The sequence below is a fragment of the Ischnura elegans genome, chromosome 5, assembly GCF_921293095.1.
Source record: "Ischnura elegans chromosome 5, ioIscEleg1.1, whole genome shotgun sequence".
Lineage (NCBI taxonomy): Eukaryota > Metazoa > Arthropoda > Insecta > Odonata > Coenagrionidae > Ischnura > Ischnura elegans.
Window position 1 is genome coordinate 97,629,466 of NC_060250.1, and position 16,569 is coordinate 97,646,034.

A 16,569-nucleotide genomic window follows, 5' to 3' on the forward strand; every position below is an offset into this window, starting at 1 on the left:
GGATTTTTTTATATATTTTCTGCATTTTGCTTTATTTTCTGCTGATTTCTGAATATAAAGTTCTTATAACAACTTTTTCATTTCAATTTTGTCAACAAACAAGGGTATAAAAAATGGCTAAAAAGTTGGTAACCACAACTTACATGTCTGCCAATCCATACATTGAAACCCAATTGGTTATCTAATGAATTCATTCGTATGGGCCAGGAAATGCTCTTTCAGAGCTGAGGATAGTTTATCACAGTCTCTAAAAATCAATGGGAATCAGAGGTAGTATCCTTAGTCTTATTTTCATAATATTATAATTCGTTGAAATCAATAATGCAATGAAGTTGGTACATTATTGTTGAATTCAATTCAATGGTATGATAGCTATTACCCAATGAAAAAAAATAAATTGACAGGGAATTGAATAACAGACCTACTAATTTGCATAAGAAGTTATTGTCCTAATGGATTTTTAATTTATATCTTTAAAGAATTGTATGCAGTACTTTAAAGATAATGAAAATACTGGAATTACCTTTTCATTTTCATGCTAAATTATCACTATAGACAAAGGTTTTGAGTTAATAAAACCATAAAATTTCATCAAATAAATTTTTAATGTCAATATTATGATTTTATTGTGAAGGAGAATTATTAGCATGATTTCCTGAACTATTCATTTGGCAGATAATAGTGTTATAGAGGCTGTAGTCTCAGCCACCACAACCACTACTACAACCAAAAAGCCTTGGTGGGTAACTACCCCCACAACCCCATCAACAACTCAGCAGGTGTGGTGGACTCCTTCTACCACTGTAATGCCGAGTCAATGGTGGACTTCGGCAACAACCACCGAAATGCCTATGACCACGAGTACAACAACACGAGCACCTGAAATGTCATCCATGTCACCTGGTGAATGCAGCCCGGGACGGTATTACCCTGTGGCAGGAGATTGTAATAAATTCCAAATTTGTGTCAATGGAATGTTGGTCATGCAAGCCTGTGCCTCTCAATTGAATTGGAACCAAGAAAAGCAGATGTGTGACTGGCCATTCAATGTCCACTGTACATCTTCGGGCTACACTGGTGAGTGGAATACTATGTTTTTTATGGAGTTATTCTTCGTATAGACTTTAAGTTTAATATGTTCAGGGGAATATGTAATGATAGAGAACAGAAGATTCTTGTTTAAAGTATACCGGGACTAGCCGCGGTGATAACTTTTACGGGCGTCACCCGCTATGCACAATCGTGCGAAAGATCCACAGAGAAAAAATCATTCGCCTTGACCGGGATTCGAACCCGGATCCCCCGATTTCAGGTCGAGTGCTTTAGCCAGTTAAGCTACCGAGGCATCATTCTTCCCTGTGGATATTTTTCTGACACTACCGGACAAGGTGTAACTGGACTGCTGAGCATATTGTCCGGTAGTGTCCGAAAAATATCCACAGGGAAGAATGACGCCTCAGTAGCTTAGCTGGCTAAAGCACTCGACCGGAAATCGGGGGATCCAAGAAGATTCTTATTTTATATCATTTGCAAACTTGTGTTTACTTACAGTTAGGGATGTGTGAGTTGTACTTTTTGATCTCAAGTGGAGTATCGAGTCGAGTTGAAAACTATTTGTGAGAATTGAGTTGAGTCTAGTCGTGTATAGCAATTGTGAACCAGGCAATACAGCAATGCCTGCTCCAACATATTCTCATTTTCCCTATCCCCAATTTTCTATTCTGAATGCTTGGCTTGATGAAGAAAGGAAAATATAATGAGGAACGTTGATGTAAATTGTATCAGCATTAGGAGATGAATGAAAATTAATGTGTCTTAAACAGGTCCATGAGTGCAATTGAAATGATTTCGCCTGTAGTATTATGCCGTCAATTTAATTAACATTTGTATCAAAACTGCGCAGAAGAGCCCTCAGTAAAGGCATTTGCACAATTGTAATACAGATTATATACGTAAATGAATCATGTAATCATCCTTTCAAATTCTCATGCAGAAAAACCAATTGTTCAACATGTTCAGGCAGCAGATTTTGACGTTTCCATCTTACAGTATTACTGCCTGCCAAAAATTGTCTATTGCAACACACTTGTGTGGCTGGACAAGTAGTTTATTACCAAAGTTGCAAGAATTTGGGAATTTTTATTGAAAGTTATATCAACGATTTTTTTTGGATCTTGAGTCTCTATGGAATTGAAGTGGACGAAGCGAACAACCTATAGAACTTAGCTTTAGCCTTGTCACCTAAAACTTTTTTTCTTTATTTCTTACTTCTTTATATCAACCATAGATACTCTTTTTTTGTAAGTTCAAGAAGGAAACCCAACTCAATAAAGGAATAATCAAATTAATATCAGAAGTACATAGTACTCACAAAGGCTAAAAGATAGCACCCACTTGTGACATCAAACACCAGAAAAAAACCGGCATTGTCCGCTAAAACTTTTTTGCCATAGAATAATGTTAACAAGTTTTACATATTTTCTCAGCGTTTGAGTAAAGGAAGTATGTAGTATACAAAAGTATCGCATAAGAAAATATGAGTGGTACAGCGATCCACTCCGATTATGCAGCTGGGTCGGAAGGCGGTCGGCCACCGCGGCTGACAAAAAAGTATTCAGTACCCATATCGACTTCTATGGTGGTTGACTGCTACATGTACTACAAGCTGAATCTCAGAGGCCAAGGGATTAGAACAAATCGACCTTAAAAACATTATTATTACATGAATTTTCAGACAGTGCCTCCTATTGGCAGATTTATAAACCAACTGGCCTCAACAGCTCTGCAAATGGAACTACTCCACTCAACTCGACATTCGTAATACTTAATCGACCAACTACTCGACTCGACTCGAATACTCGCACATCCTCGCTTACAGTGGCTATTCTCAGCTTACTGTGGCTTATCTTTTGACATGATTAATTCTAATTATGTTTGTATTTCCATTTTGTCTTGTTGTAGCTTTGAAGGTGGCTAATCCAGATGATGACTGCAATGATGGGCAATACAGTGCATATCCAGGAGACTGCACAATGTACCTCCTCTGCTTGTGGGGAAAGTTCCAGACATTCCAATGTGCACCAGGACTTCACTGGAATCCGGTAACTTATCTAATAATAACCATTGCTAATCAGAGAGAGTTTATACCCTGAGAGTCAAAATATTTTCATTGTTTAGATGGATACTTATTTATATCCCATGACCATAGCACCGTAATTCATTCTGTCTGGGTGCACCATATTGGTTCATTTTTTGTTTTAATTATCAGAATAAAATCATCTTTTCATCATTTTAATTCAAGCATTCATATTTTTTCCCTGAATGAACTGTTTGCTGTATGGTACTTTTAATGCTTAAAAGATTTCATAGGGTATTTTTTTTGGCCGCAGTCGCAAAACAATTGTGATTGGCCAGCCAATGCTAGGTGTGAGGAAATGGGATCTGGTATGAAGCCGGGTGGTGGTGAGGGTATGCCACCAAAACCAGATGTCAAGCCTCCTATGCAACCAAAACCCAAACCAACCACTACAATGAAACCGCCTACTACTGCTGAGACTCCTCGCCCAACTTACAAGCCTCCAACTATCAGTGGTGGTGATGCAGTTGCTTCGGGTAGGTGATAAAAAGTGATTGGGTTGTGGCAGAGGCTGTAATTTTTCCTCAGTGGAAAATTAAACTATTAAAAAATAATATTATACTAATTACTATATTCAATGGAATTATAATTATATTATATTATCAATATAGATAAATTACACTGTAAATTACAACAGACTCCCAATTATCCGGCTGTGGTTTATCTTCATTGCAGATTTTCTGTGCATGTGTTCACATTAGCTCGATTTTTTCAGCGATCTTTATAATTAAATAAAAATGGATGCAACAGCACACTGATCCATGTCCCTCAGCAGTTGCATCTGGGGTAACTTGTGCAAGACACTACCTGGGGCCTGACAGTGTAGTGTCCTGCGTTGCGCAGTGGTTCTGAAGCATTTGTGCTGACCTCTTTTTTGAATCCGTGACATTGCAGCCACGGTGACGTGGTTATCAAATGTATTATATGGAGTATGAATACAAGTAAAATCACGCTAAAATTATCGCGGTCGGGAGGAGAAAGTTCTTAGTGAACCTGGAAAGTGATCTAGAATAACAGAAAATGTGCATAAATAATAACAGCTGGTTCGATTTACATACATTATAAATAAAATTGCAAGAAATTAAATTGAAAGTTTGAATTATTCGTGTTTTCTGATTATTCTTGCTGTCTCTCCCTATCATTAGCCCATATAATCGAGAGTTTGCTATATATGATAAAATTATACTATTAAATAAATGTTCTTATGCATAATCATTTCAGCAATTGCATTTTCTAAAAAAAAATGTTTACTCTCGAAATATTTTTCCACAGGTCAATATAAAATTGTTTGCTACTTCACTAACTGGGCCTGGTACAGGCAAGGAATAGGAAAGTACTTGCCAGAAAACATTGAACCTGATTTATGTACTCACATTGTTTATGGATTTGCTGTTTTGGACTATGAAAACTTAATTATCAAGGCTCATGATTCCTGGGCAGACTTTGACAACAGTAAGTATTAAATATTTTCAATCTTCCAATTTTTTGTTGTAATGATGAAATAGTTTGAATTTTTAATCACTATATGGATTCACTAAGTTCAGTTGCATTCTTATCTTGTAGCACTCTCTTATCCTTAAATCATTATCTGTTTTTGGCAATGAATGAATAAAAGCGCTGATAATTATCCTTATTGAATTATATGCCAGTCATTGCAAGCTTGTAGTTATTCTTCAAGCTGGTTGGATCAATACAAAATTGAGATATGCTAATTCTAACAACCGGGTAAATTTTTGGGATTAATGGAAATGGTTCAAGCAATAGTTTTCATTTTCAGATCAACCTTCAGTTTAATTAATTTCTATTAAGATTAACTTTACTTAAATTTAAACTTTTTCTCGCTCCACCCCTCACTCCCCTGCTTATGCCTTGAGGCAGGGTCCTTTGCACCAGAGTTCTATGGTGCTTAGACCTTGTCCTATGGTCTGGTCCCTTTGCATTATTATATTTTGTCATGATGGGATTCTCAGAAGAATATTATGGGACTTAGTTTAATTATTTAACAAGTTGCTTATTTAGTAATTGTCTAGTAGAAAAAAAATTATCTTACATCAAGCAGATTTATCAAGCTGAAATATTTCTTTCCTACCCACAGAGTTCTACGAGCGAGTGACAGCATTCAAGAAAAAGGGTAAGAAGGTGACCATTGCTCTTGGAGGCTGGAATGACTCCGCTGGTGATAAGTACAGTAGGCTGGTCAACAGACCTGCCAGCCGAAGGAGATTCATTGAGCACGTGATTGAATTCATAGAAAAACATAACTTTGATGGCTTGGACTTGGATTGGGAATATCCCAAGTGCTGGCAGGTATGTTATATTAGAAAGTTTTTAAAATTGAAAACCAAAAGGAAATTGCTTCATGTTGAAGTTTAGAATTTCTTATCTCTCTCTTATTTTTTATATGTACATAGCTGGTCCCATCTGTTATGGCCTATCAGTCAAGTCCATGCAGCTGTAGTTTTTCACCTCCATTAATGTTATGTTATCATAATTTGCATGAAAATACAAATTATGGTCACTGAATCTTCTCTGAACCTCACACCTTTGCATGTGAACCTTGTGAACCTTTAATTCACAAGGTTCATACACTCGGTCATGCATATGACCACATTATATTATGGTGAGTCTTGTAAATTATGCCATTTATGTCGCATCCAGTGGCAGAGCATCCGATAATCACTGCATTTGCCCATATCGAAACCAAAATGAAAAATAATAAGAAGAGAAGGTCAGAAAATGATTTAAAGTGTGATGGCAGTTGTTCTTTATGTTGCTAAATAAATAACGTAAAAAGATCATATGAAAGCCATGTGTTGGCTAGTTTTGGAGAATCTCTGTTGGCGGCATTTGTCTCTTTGAACCCACCCTCCCCCATCCCCACTGCAGAAGACTACTATGGAATTTAGACGGGCAAGAAATCATTGAGGTCAGCAAGTGCCTGATCATTTGGCTTATCTCAGTCATGCTTGGCAGCTCTCGTTAAGAAGCATAGCACGACTGAACAGTGCCACATAGACAGTTTGACACTTACTACCCAGTTGCGAGGCAACATGTACAGTGAGTCCTCGTTCTACGTCACCCCGTTTAACATCATTTCGCAATAACGTCACGAAAATTTTGAGACCGTCATTCATTTATCGCACCTTCGCTTCGCGATAACGTCAAGGCTTTTAAATTTCGCGCGAGAAAAAAACGCGAAGTGGCGGGCGGTGAAGGTTGTTCGTTTTGTCGGCGGTAATACAGTCAGTCTAAATGAAGTGTAAAACGGTGTGTTTATTGTTAATTGCGATTATGGTTTTAGCAAATTTTCTGCAAAATGAATTCTTAGGTAGGTGCGCAAGGCTTTACTTGACATAATGGTTTTCAGGAACCTAAAAAGTGATTTCAAGGAATTTTTCCGTGTAGAACTCTGAGTTTTTGTCGTCACTTTTTTCGCTGTGTTCACAATAATTTTGGTTCCTTTAACTGCGACGATGTTTCAGCGATGATGATGCCCAGGCGACGCTCGCCTGGGCGACCACCATAGCGAAGCTGAAAAGCAAATGCGGGAAGATACAAAAATGGAGAAGGATTTACGTCAGTGCTGCTATTGTCGTCAATGAAGACAGGAACTCTTATTTATGCCATAGCTTGGCATTCCCATTGTAAAAAATGCCCCAGATATGATACGCTAAAATTTTTTCGCGCAGGAATTGTGAGGTCTAGGAGCCGATATTCACTTTTTACATTGTTTCTAATGGGATATTATGTTTCGATGAACGTCATTTTGTTCATCGTCACATTTTTCAGGAATGGTAAGTGACGTTAAACGAGGACTCACTGTAATAGTAAACCTGAAAATACCGTCCACTCCATGCGGCACAGAGGGACAAAGACATGCATATGGGCAATTCAGACCTCTACAAAGTACTGCGCCACTGCTCATCAGTATATCCATGCTCCGCTTTGCTATACTAAGGCATTGTAAAGTGACTTTCGTTCTTTTTTATAAACTTTCGTGTGACCCTTGGGTCGACATCCTGCATGTGAAAAGAGGTAGTCTCTACATCCGACTCTCTTGGGTGGGCCAAATGCAATGGTGTCAAATTAAAGTTATCTAGTGTAAGGATATGCCCATTTTTGATTTTTCTTTCGAGTGATATTTGCCAACCACTAAAAATTCCAATAACTTAGACTAAAATACCCATGAATATGACTATGGCCAAGTAACACCTTGCTCTGTCTCTCAATTTACACGTAGCTACATAATGTTTCAGTAGAGTAGGTATTAAAGAAAAGGAGAAAGGAGCAATCATAGATTAGTAATGAAGGTCGTAACTGCTTCCGCACAGCCACAAGGACTCATACCTCATCAATGACCACCTTTACCCTTCTTGCTCTCCCCTCCTCCACTTTCCCACTTACTCATCCAACCCTTCGCCCACCCCACCCATAGTGATGCCTAACCAAGCACCGAGCCCAACCCCCACCTAATAAATTACTGGTGGAATTTCCACAAGGTAATTTATTGCCGGTGACAATAAATTACCTTGTGGAAAATAGCCAAGTTTTTATTTCTTCTATTCCTACGAAATTTCTTCTAATAATGCAGAGTGAATAAATACAATTGCAATATAATTTATTATTTCATATGAACTTCAAAAATGTATTTGTTGATTTAATACTGTTATCTTGCTTGCAGGTGAACTGTGATAAGGGTCCAGATTCAGACAAGGCTGCGTTTGGTGAATTCGTCCGAGAGTTAAGAGCCGCTTTTGCTCCTCGAGGACTTCTTCTTTCAGCTGCAGTCTCTCCCAGTAAAACTGTTATTGATGCTGGTAAGGTGCAATATGTTGCCCACTCTTTCAGAATGGTATATCAAGAAATTGTAATGAATTTTACTTTCATATTTTCAAAACTTGTTGTATCTTACCGAGTGAATGTACTTCTTCCCTATCCAAATTGCCTTATTCATTACAGTGCTCTGTTTATCAGTTGTAATAACTGAGTTAATTCATGAACTCACCTCGAAAAAGAACACTAATTTTACTGTTTGGTAATTAATTAAATATTCTTTTTTGAAATCCAAATATTGCAATCCTATTGTAGGATATGATGTCCCTGCTCTTGCTGAGAGCTTGGACTGGGTTGCTGTGATGACTTATGATTATCATGGCCAGTGGGACAAGAAGACTGGACATGTTGCTCCTATGTATTTCCATCCTGAAGACGATTTTTACTTCTTCAATTCTGTAAGTAATTCTTCTTTTAGTGCAAGATTCTGCAAAAATCATTCAATCTAGGACTTATCACATTTATTTGATTTTTTGCATCTAAGTACATGGATTTGAAGGAGGATCATTACGGTACTTCATTAAAATATGATTATGTGAGGAATTTTAAACGATTTTTAACTTGGAAATTATCTCTTTCAGAACTACACCATCAACTACTGGATATCTGAAGGAGTTCCTCGAGAGAAAATTGTCATGGGCATGCCTTTATATGGACAGTCATTCTCTCTCACCCAAGCTTCTACCAATGGGCTCAATGCTCGGGCATCAGGACCTGGACAAGCTGGAGAGTTCACTCGTGCTGCTGGTTTCCTTGCATACTATGAAGTAAGAAAACTATCGATGTTGTAAACAAAGTATTTATAAAAAGACCCGTCTGACGCCCACAGTAAATTTTTTCGTCTTCTTTACCTTTGGTGCACGGTTGGATTTGACATGAAATCACCTTGGCGATTATTGAATACTTTTAAAAGTAAATATGTTTGATTGAATAAACTAATAAAACAGTTGAAAATGGGTTTTGGAAGTTTATCATAAGTATCTGCATAATTGTGAAATTTGTAGAGGTGTGCAATCTCTTTTTTACAATGTAAAACACATAAATTGTGTCAATAAGCTATGAAGCTAAATCTGTGTCAAGAAAGATCTGGCACTTTCCTATCAAATTAACTGGACAAGGTTCTCTCAGGACTCCAGCCAGGTATACATTATCCTCTTATTCCTTTTCATTTGTATGGTAACACCAATGATTATCTTCGTTCCGTCCGTGTGTACCCTGGGGACGATAAAAAATTGTACTCAAACACTACATAGCTTGAATCATTATTCAAAAATTTTTTATTCAAGAGTGCAAAGATTATTGAGAAAGTAATAATTCCCATGAATTTTGAAATAACACCTCTATCTAATATTACAGTTCAAAGCAAAGGATAGAAAAGTCTCATGAATGAAAAAAAACTAATGGATATTCAACTTATCTGGTGAGATTCAATAGCTTTACTGTCAATACCTGGGATTAAGATGAGCAATATCAAGTCCTGGACTTATCGAGAGGGGAGGGGTAAAAAGTGAGGTCCATAATGGGGGCTCTTGAAATAGCACCAGGACTTACTCTAGACCTCCAAGAAATTGATTTTTATAGGTGTAGGAAATGTCAGCATTGCCTTGTACCCAAAAAATTTGAAGTCATATGGAAAAGTTAACTTTAAACTACAAATCAACCAATATTTTGAATTATCCAAACCATCTATTATGTGATTTTTTCCTGTATTGTTTGTCGTAGACTGCTCCCCACTTCAAATTAACAACTATGTATTTCAAATCAAGCAAGTTTGAATTTTTGAAGCTTCACTATACTGTGGCATGGATCATCAATCCTTGCTGAGTGTGTTATGTATACATATTTCCATTTGATATTAAGGAGCAAGTATTGCTTTTTTCAGCAATGATAATAAGATCTATCATGCTTGAATACCTAGACTTGAAATATGTTTAATGCAAACTTTGAGTAAGATATAACCTTAACTTGAAAACTGATAATGTTATCAAAAATATAATTTTCTGATTACAAGAAGCATGTATTAAATTTTTACAACTGACAGATTTGCGAAAGAGTGAAGAGCCGAGGCTGGACTGTTGTAAAGGATCCTGAGAATAGAATGGGGCCCTATGCATTCCATGGAAACCAGTGGGTCAGTTATGATGATGCAGATATGATTCGGCTGAAGGTAAGATGCAATATTTTTAACAAGTATGGTTGTAAAGGCTGCAATTTTTTAAAATGCTCATTCAAAATTGTTCATGTTCACAGTCAGAGTATGTGAAATCAATGAGGCTTGGTGGAGCAATGATTTGGGCTCTTGACTTGGATGACTTCCGTGATCGCTGTGGTGATGGAGTACACCCATTGTTGGGAACAATTAGGCTAGTGCTAGGGGAAGGTGATGGATCTAGTGCCAGTGGAGGGCAGATGCCTGCTGAACCAGAGAAACCTCAGAGTAAGTGAGAAGAATAATTTAAAAAATGAATGATATTCTGTATCTAATTTTTACTCCCTGGCTAATGCTGGAAAGAAAGATGAAGCACTGTATCTTGGATAATAAGTTTCCTATATGTATTGTGTGTAATGGAGCGATTGATTGGTAACCATAATAGTTATTATATTTTCTGAGCTAATTGACATGATATATGTCCGACTATTTAGATGCCAGTTCCCTGTAGGATCTTATAGTCATTGACCAGTTAAATTCATGTAGAACAAAGGCTTTAACTTGAATGTGGATGAATGGTTCACGGGAGTCCCACCAGGTGAGCTGTTCTATCAGAGCTGACGTTTCAATGGCTAACTTTGCCATCATCTCCAGGGTATTGAGTTAAATAAAAATAAACTCATTGCCCTGAGGATGATGGCAGAGTTAGCCAATGAAATGTTGGCTCTGAGAAGAGCTCACCTGGTGGGAATCCCGTGAAGCATTCATCCACATTGTGTGCCAGGGAAGCACCAAGGCTCATGCTTTAACTTGAAGTCTTTGCTTTAACTTTCTTCTTTCATCACAAACTGTGGATGAGCTCATATTTTCTTCATAAAAATAAGTTCAACCATGTATTATTTTAAGGGTCCATTCATTCTGGTTTCAATCCTTATCGCATACCGGGGAACATCTTATGCTGGATGAAACCATGAAAAATGGGCTAAGTCATGCAAACATCAGACTTTTTACAGTATAAAAAAATTCATTATCTTGTACAATATTGTAAGATGGATGATTCATCAATTTAAAGCCATTTCCAACTTTCAAAAATGCAATGACCTTCAAATTTATTATCATTTTCGGTGGTTGATAATTCGGCGATTTCATTGATTTCTTATTCTATTGAATCAAAATGTCGCAAAAAATTATTTTACATATTAATTTTTTCCTGCTGACATTTTGTACGGAAATGAAAACTGTTCCTGCTCGTAGCAATAATTTTCATTATTACTACACATGTTTTTGTTTGTTTACATACATTTTGTTTTTGGTGAAATCTGACGCGAAATTTTTATGAAATCTGATGAGAAATGCAAAAATAATGGAAATTAATTAATCATTAATTAATTAATCAGATGCTGCATGTATCCTGAATGGATATGCAACATCTGTATACAGTATTGAACGGCATATTGCATAATGCTGTAGGTGACTTCCTCAGCAACTCCTTGGTTGGTTTTGTAGGTGAGTGTAGAGCTCATGCGAAACTAAGCAACTAGAATTTAGAACTAGGCCACCATTGTCTACATATTTGCAGCAATTTTAGGGAGATTGATATGTGTGGTTGTTGAAAAATTTCAAGGTGTATGAGCTAACTTTTCTCATAATTTCTAGCTCTATTCATGTACTTAGTGCAGGTTCTTGAAATCTCTCTGTAATTGTTTTGTCAGTTACATAATTTAATTATTTCTCTACTATAAGAGAAAAATATTATCTAAGGATAAAGTAACCCCTGTGAAAAAACTGTATAAACCTGTTTCAAAATTTTATACATTCTTATACATTGCCATTGCCACGGCAATGTATAAGAAACAGGTTTGAAACAGGTTTATACAATTTTTTCAAAGGGGAAAGCTTACCTATGTTTACATGGTGGGCAAGTGATGCAGAGATATATATTTGCTAACTTGCTGACAGTTTGTACACATGCACATAAATTGGGTAAAAGCTTTTTGCAGGTTTTGGTTTGTCCTACATTTTGTGGTTATAAGCTCAAGCTTTTGCCAGTACTGCTGATAACATCATCGAGAGAATGTGTATCTTGGTAATTAACTTAAAATTATATTTAAAGAAGAATTTAATTTGACTTAGATTTCTCCCCTCCCTTCTTCCTCTGATGTGCTCGTTCTGAGCATCATTGTTTCTCCACTATGTCTCTTGAATTGAATGTTGTCTGCCATGATTCCACATGGTGCATCAAAGTTAAAACTTTGGTTGCTCCAAGGAGCATGAAATGCCCTCACAAGATAGTACTCAGCTAATGCCATTATCTTAGTTAAAATAATGCAGCCATTTTTCTATCTTTGTGGCTTTGTGAGTAAGTTGAGGAGAATACAAACTCTTTTTGGCTAAAGGATCTTGAGTATGGATGTAATTGATATGATCTCCTCTGGAATATGCATGATGAAGCTATAGCTGAATCCTTTGTGTTGACTTGTTCTATGGCCCTGCTCGGAAAAAGCTTGAGAATTACTACTGGACACAGCAGAGCGCAAAAGCCTTTGAAGCCATTGATTTTTGTGAAAGCCTATGCTTGAAAGAGTAAAGGCTATCATTAAAGTGAGCATCTATGGGTATCATTGATGGCATCAGTCAGATATGATATGCAAGCTTATTTAATTGATGATTATGCATACATGGTCGTATTTGTGTTGCACTAATTTAGAGGATGGATCAAAGAGTCTATTTAAAGAGCCAGTTTGTTAATTACTCATTATTTTATTTTACAACTAGCTCCTGAGAAACCACCTGCTCCTATGGAACCAGAGAAACCAATGGGCTCTATGGAGCCTGAAATGCCTTCAATGCCTGACGCTGGTATGGGCTCCGTTGTTCCTGATAGCTCCACCCCATCAGGAGGAATTGATCTGAGTTCTACAGCTGTTGTGTCATCCACAGAAATGACAATGCCATCAACTCCTGGAACTGCCACTACCATGGGAGATTACAAAGTGGTTTGCTACTTCACCAACTGGGCTTGGTACAGGTAAATTGAATATCTTTGATTATGTGTTTCAAATTTTACAGATACATGGAATTATATTTATTTGGGAGATATCTGTAGGAAATTTATTTTACGTTCTTCTGAATCGAATGAACTATGAAAAAAGGGATGTCTCTTTTTTTAAATAGGCATATGGTACCTGATGCTGTATTGCTTTCAATACTGCATTTAATTTTAACCTGCTAATTTGTGACAGACATAAAATAATTGGAAAACAAGAAGTTTGTATGAAGTCGATTCCTTAAAACTACATTTTAGTTCATATTATTGTGTGAGTAAAACCTTATCTGCTCCTTACAAGGAGGTTGTGAATATACTGGAGGGGCCACCACTGGTTTTGAATTTTGGTTGAGCGCAGTGTGGCAGGAATGGGGGTGCTTGGGTAGGATAGCCACGCATACTTTGACCAAAACATTGATAATCCCATAAGAGTCAATGCTAATTAGCATTAACTTTAGTTAACTATTTGGTTAAATGTTTGGTCATGATCGTTGTTATGTTAAAATAAACTGTCGCAAACGAACACAGTAAACCTTTTTTCTATCATTATGGGAAGGCTTTGTGAAAATATGACTTGAATATATATTTTCCCAAGGAAACATTATTGTCAATCACCACGGATCCGCTGTGCAACTAGCTTAGCCAAAAATAACATTTTACGAGTGTATAATATCCATTCCCCTGCACTTCTAATGGTAATTAATAATATTACAGCCAATGGAAATCTTTCAATAGCGGACTGGTCACAATAATAGTACGAAAGTATGTTCACGATGATATATTATCACCATGATATGACTATATGGACAGTTTAATATACACAGTAGTATGACAAACGATCGGAAAAATCCTACGACAATGAAGAAGTAATTGTTGAATTTTCATATTTTATAAATCAGAGGCTAAATAAGGACTGGAATACTTTATTATGTACGTTCCCTGTCTGAGACTAAGTCCAAAAATTGCCAAACCAAGATGGCAGAATTCTGACCATGCTTCAATCTCGAATACAGCACCTCCAGATATTTACAACCTCCTTGGCTCCTTAGCTATCATAGGTGTTGAAAATCAGAAATTTTCTTATGCAGCTTATGCTAGGGGCATACTTTCATGTTTCTGGTAAGAAACGTTCATTCAAAGTCTGTTAATACAAGCCTCCAAATTTTTGCCTTCATGAAATTTGTAATAACAAGAGCCTTCTTGATTTACATTGATTCAATCTCTACAATATAATCAATTATATTATAATAAATAGTCTTGCCTTTTTACTTTAAGTCCCTTCTTAATGATAGTATTGAATTGTCTATGAGAGATTGGAGAATTGAAAGAAAACTTATAGTAACTATTTTTCTTCCAGGCAAGGTGTAGGGAAGTACTTACCCAGTGATATTGATCCAGAACTTTGCACCCACATTGTGTATGGTTTTGCAGTTTTGAATGGAAACCAGCTTACCATTACACCTCATGACAGCTGGGCAGATATAGATAACAGTAAGTAACTGGTAGTTATACCGTATAAGCACGTTTAAGAGGCGCACCTTTTTCCCAGAAATTCCACATTGATAATTAATAATATCCCTCAGAAAGCCATAAAACTCACCATTTTTAACCATTTATCTTAAAAATTTTCTGGGAGAGGGCCCCCACACCTTATCCTGGTGGGTATACCACACACCTCAGGTCTAGTTGCACCTAAAACTCCACCTAGTCTTTATTCCTAGCTGCACCCATGCTCCCCTATATCCACCAACATTTTTAAGAGTCCACAATCCCAACGCTCATAGTTTTGTGTCTGCTGCATTATAACTACAGTGTTGGCAAAATTAAGCATTTTTGAAGAATAAAGGAATCACTGCATGGGGAGGGGGAAAGTGGCATGGGAGATTGTGAAAAGGGGTGGGGTATTTTTTTGGGGGCTTCCCAGATAATCCCATGGTCAGGTATAAATGTCGGATAGTCATCCCTATCCTTAATTTGAATCTGCTTCATCTTCCATGGTGTGGTCAATGCCCATATGGTTCATTAAAAATTCAATCATATTTGTACACAGTAGGTATTGACCTTCTACACTTATTTATCGGTGCAAGTAGAACATTGGCACAATGTATTTAAGAATTTGGTCCCATATTTCTGAAATACTGGCTGTTGAAAGTGAGCAATGGTGTCATTTGTGAGGATAAGCACATATTACAAACATGGTAATAAATGCATTCAAACCACAATGCACAATTACAACCTCCCTTTTTCAAACCTTCTGATTTACAAAATAAAGAAATTTGGGTCCCATCAACTTCATAAATTAGAAGTTCTACTGTAGTATATGTATCAGATTAGACGTGACGATTTAAAGTTAACTTGGTAATCCCCAAATATATGAACTTTTCAGTGTGTCTTTATGATGGCACCCTGGAATTGATAATGCTGTAACATTAAAGTAAATTGTGGACAGCACCAACTATTGTTTATTATTTATAAAATAATGCCTCCCAGTATTTTGGTTGATACTTTTGAATTATTGTGAAAGTTAATTAATGCCTTAAAATAAACTCTATAATGCCTCGTTCATATTACGATTGTCCGAGCCGTCGTCGGAACTATCGTGCATTCACACGATGATGGTTGAAACCTGTGCTGCTCTCTAGTGCTGACATCTAAAGTGAACGGGAAATTGATGATTAGCAAAGCTGTTGAGGTTTGCATTGACAAGATGTTACTGTTTTCAACGTGTATTTACCGAATAATTTTTCTTCCGCTCATATTCTTCCTTCCTAGGATCAATCCATGAAAATAATAGAGCTTCACGAGCTTTTCGTCCTCCTCTTGTCGCTTCCTTTTTCGGTCTCCCAGCACCTAACCATAGTAAAGTGGCAACGTTCGGAACTACGTCAACTATAGTCAGGACTTGCATTCACACGGCTATTTCGGTCAACTATAGTTAGGACGACGGCTCGGACTATCGTAATGTGAATGAGGCATAACTCATTAATCTGTCATGGTCGCTATGCTACTTCATTTTGATGGTTGTCTGCTTTGTATTATTTCCATACTTTCTTTTGCTTACAGAATTCTATGAAAAGGTAACAGCCTTTAAAGCTAAAGGGCTCAAAGTGCTTGTTGCCATTGGTGGTTGGAATGATTCCGCTGGAGATAAATACAGCCGGCTTGTAAACAACCCTGGGGCACGTAGTAGGTTTGTCCAGCATGTAGTGGAATTCATCAAGAAGAACAACTTTGATGGTCTTGATCTTGATTGGGAGTATCCCAAGTGCTGGCAGGTAAGTTTCATCCTGCTTTATTGTGATAGAAAATATTTTTCTTTTTAAATTCTATTGGAATATATTTTCAAATACATTATCTGTATTTCAACTGGATGGCAGTCAGCATTAGGTACAGAGATATTTCAAT

General features: G+C 36.9%; 1 protein-coding gene and 1 non-coding gene across 2 annotated transcripts in view; one reads left to right on the forward strand and one right to left on the reverse strand.

The window, feature by feature from the left end:
* The window catches only part of LOC124159311 (probable chitinase 10), a 76,868-nt gene that overhangs the window by 43,047 nt on the left and 17,252 nt on the right, over positions 1 to 16,569 (forward strand). The window contains exons 21-33 of the mRNA XM_046535054.1: positions 676 to 1,077; positions 2,962 to 3,101; positions 3,390 to 3,612; positions 4,409 to 4,588; positions 5,232 to 5,443; positions 7,818 to 7,953; positions 8,225 to 8,367; positions 8,551 to 8,736; positions 10,011 to 10,136; positions 10,220 to 10,406; positions 12,894 to 13,146; positions 14,522 to 14,655; positions 16,228 to 16,439. Coding sequence (XP_046391010.1) covers positions 676 to 1,077; positions 2,962 to 3,101; positions 3,390 to 3,612; positions 4,409 to 4,588; positions 5,232 to 5,443; positions 7,818 to 7,953; positions 8,225 to 8,367; positions 8,551 to 8,736; positions 10,011 to 10,136; positions 10,220 to 10,406; positions 12,894 to 13,146; positions 14,522 to 14,655; positions 16,228 to 16,439 — 2,534 coding nt within the window. The remainder of the gene's footprint in view (positions 1 to 675; positions 1,078 to 2,961; positions 3,102 to 3,389; positions 3,613 to 4,408; positions 4,589 to 5,231; positions 5,444 to 7,817; positions 7,954 to 8,224; positions 8,368 to 8,550; positions 8,737 to 10,010; positions 10,137 to 10,219; positions 10,407 to 12,893; positions 13,147 to 14,521; positions 14,656 to 16,227; positions 16,440 to 16,569) is intronic.
* Positions 1,273 to 1,345, reverse strand: Trnas-uga. Its single transcript has one exon. It is a non-coding gene; the product is annotated as a tRNA-Ser (tRNA).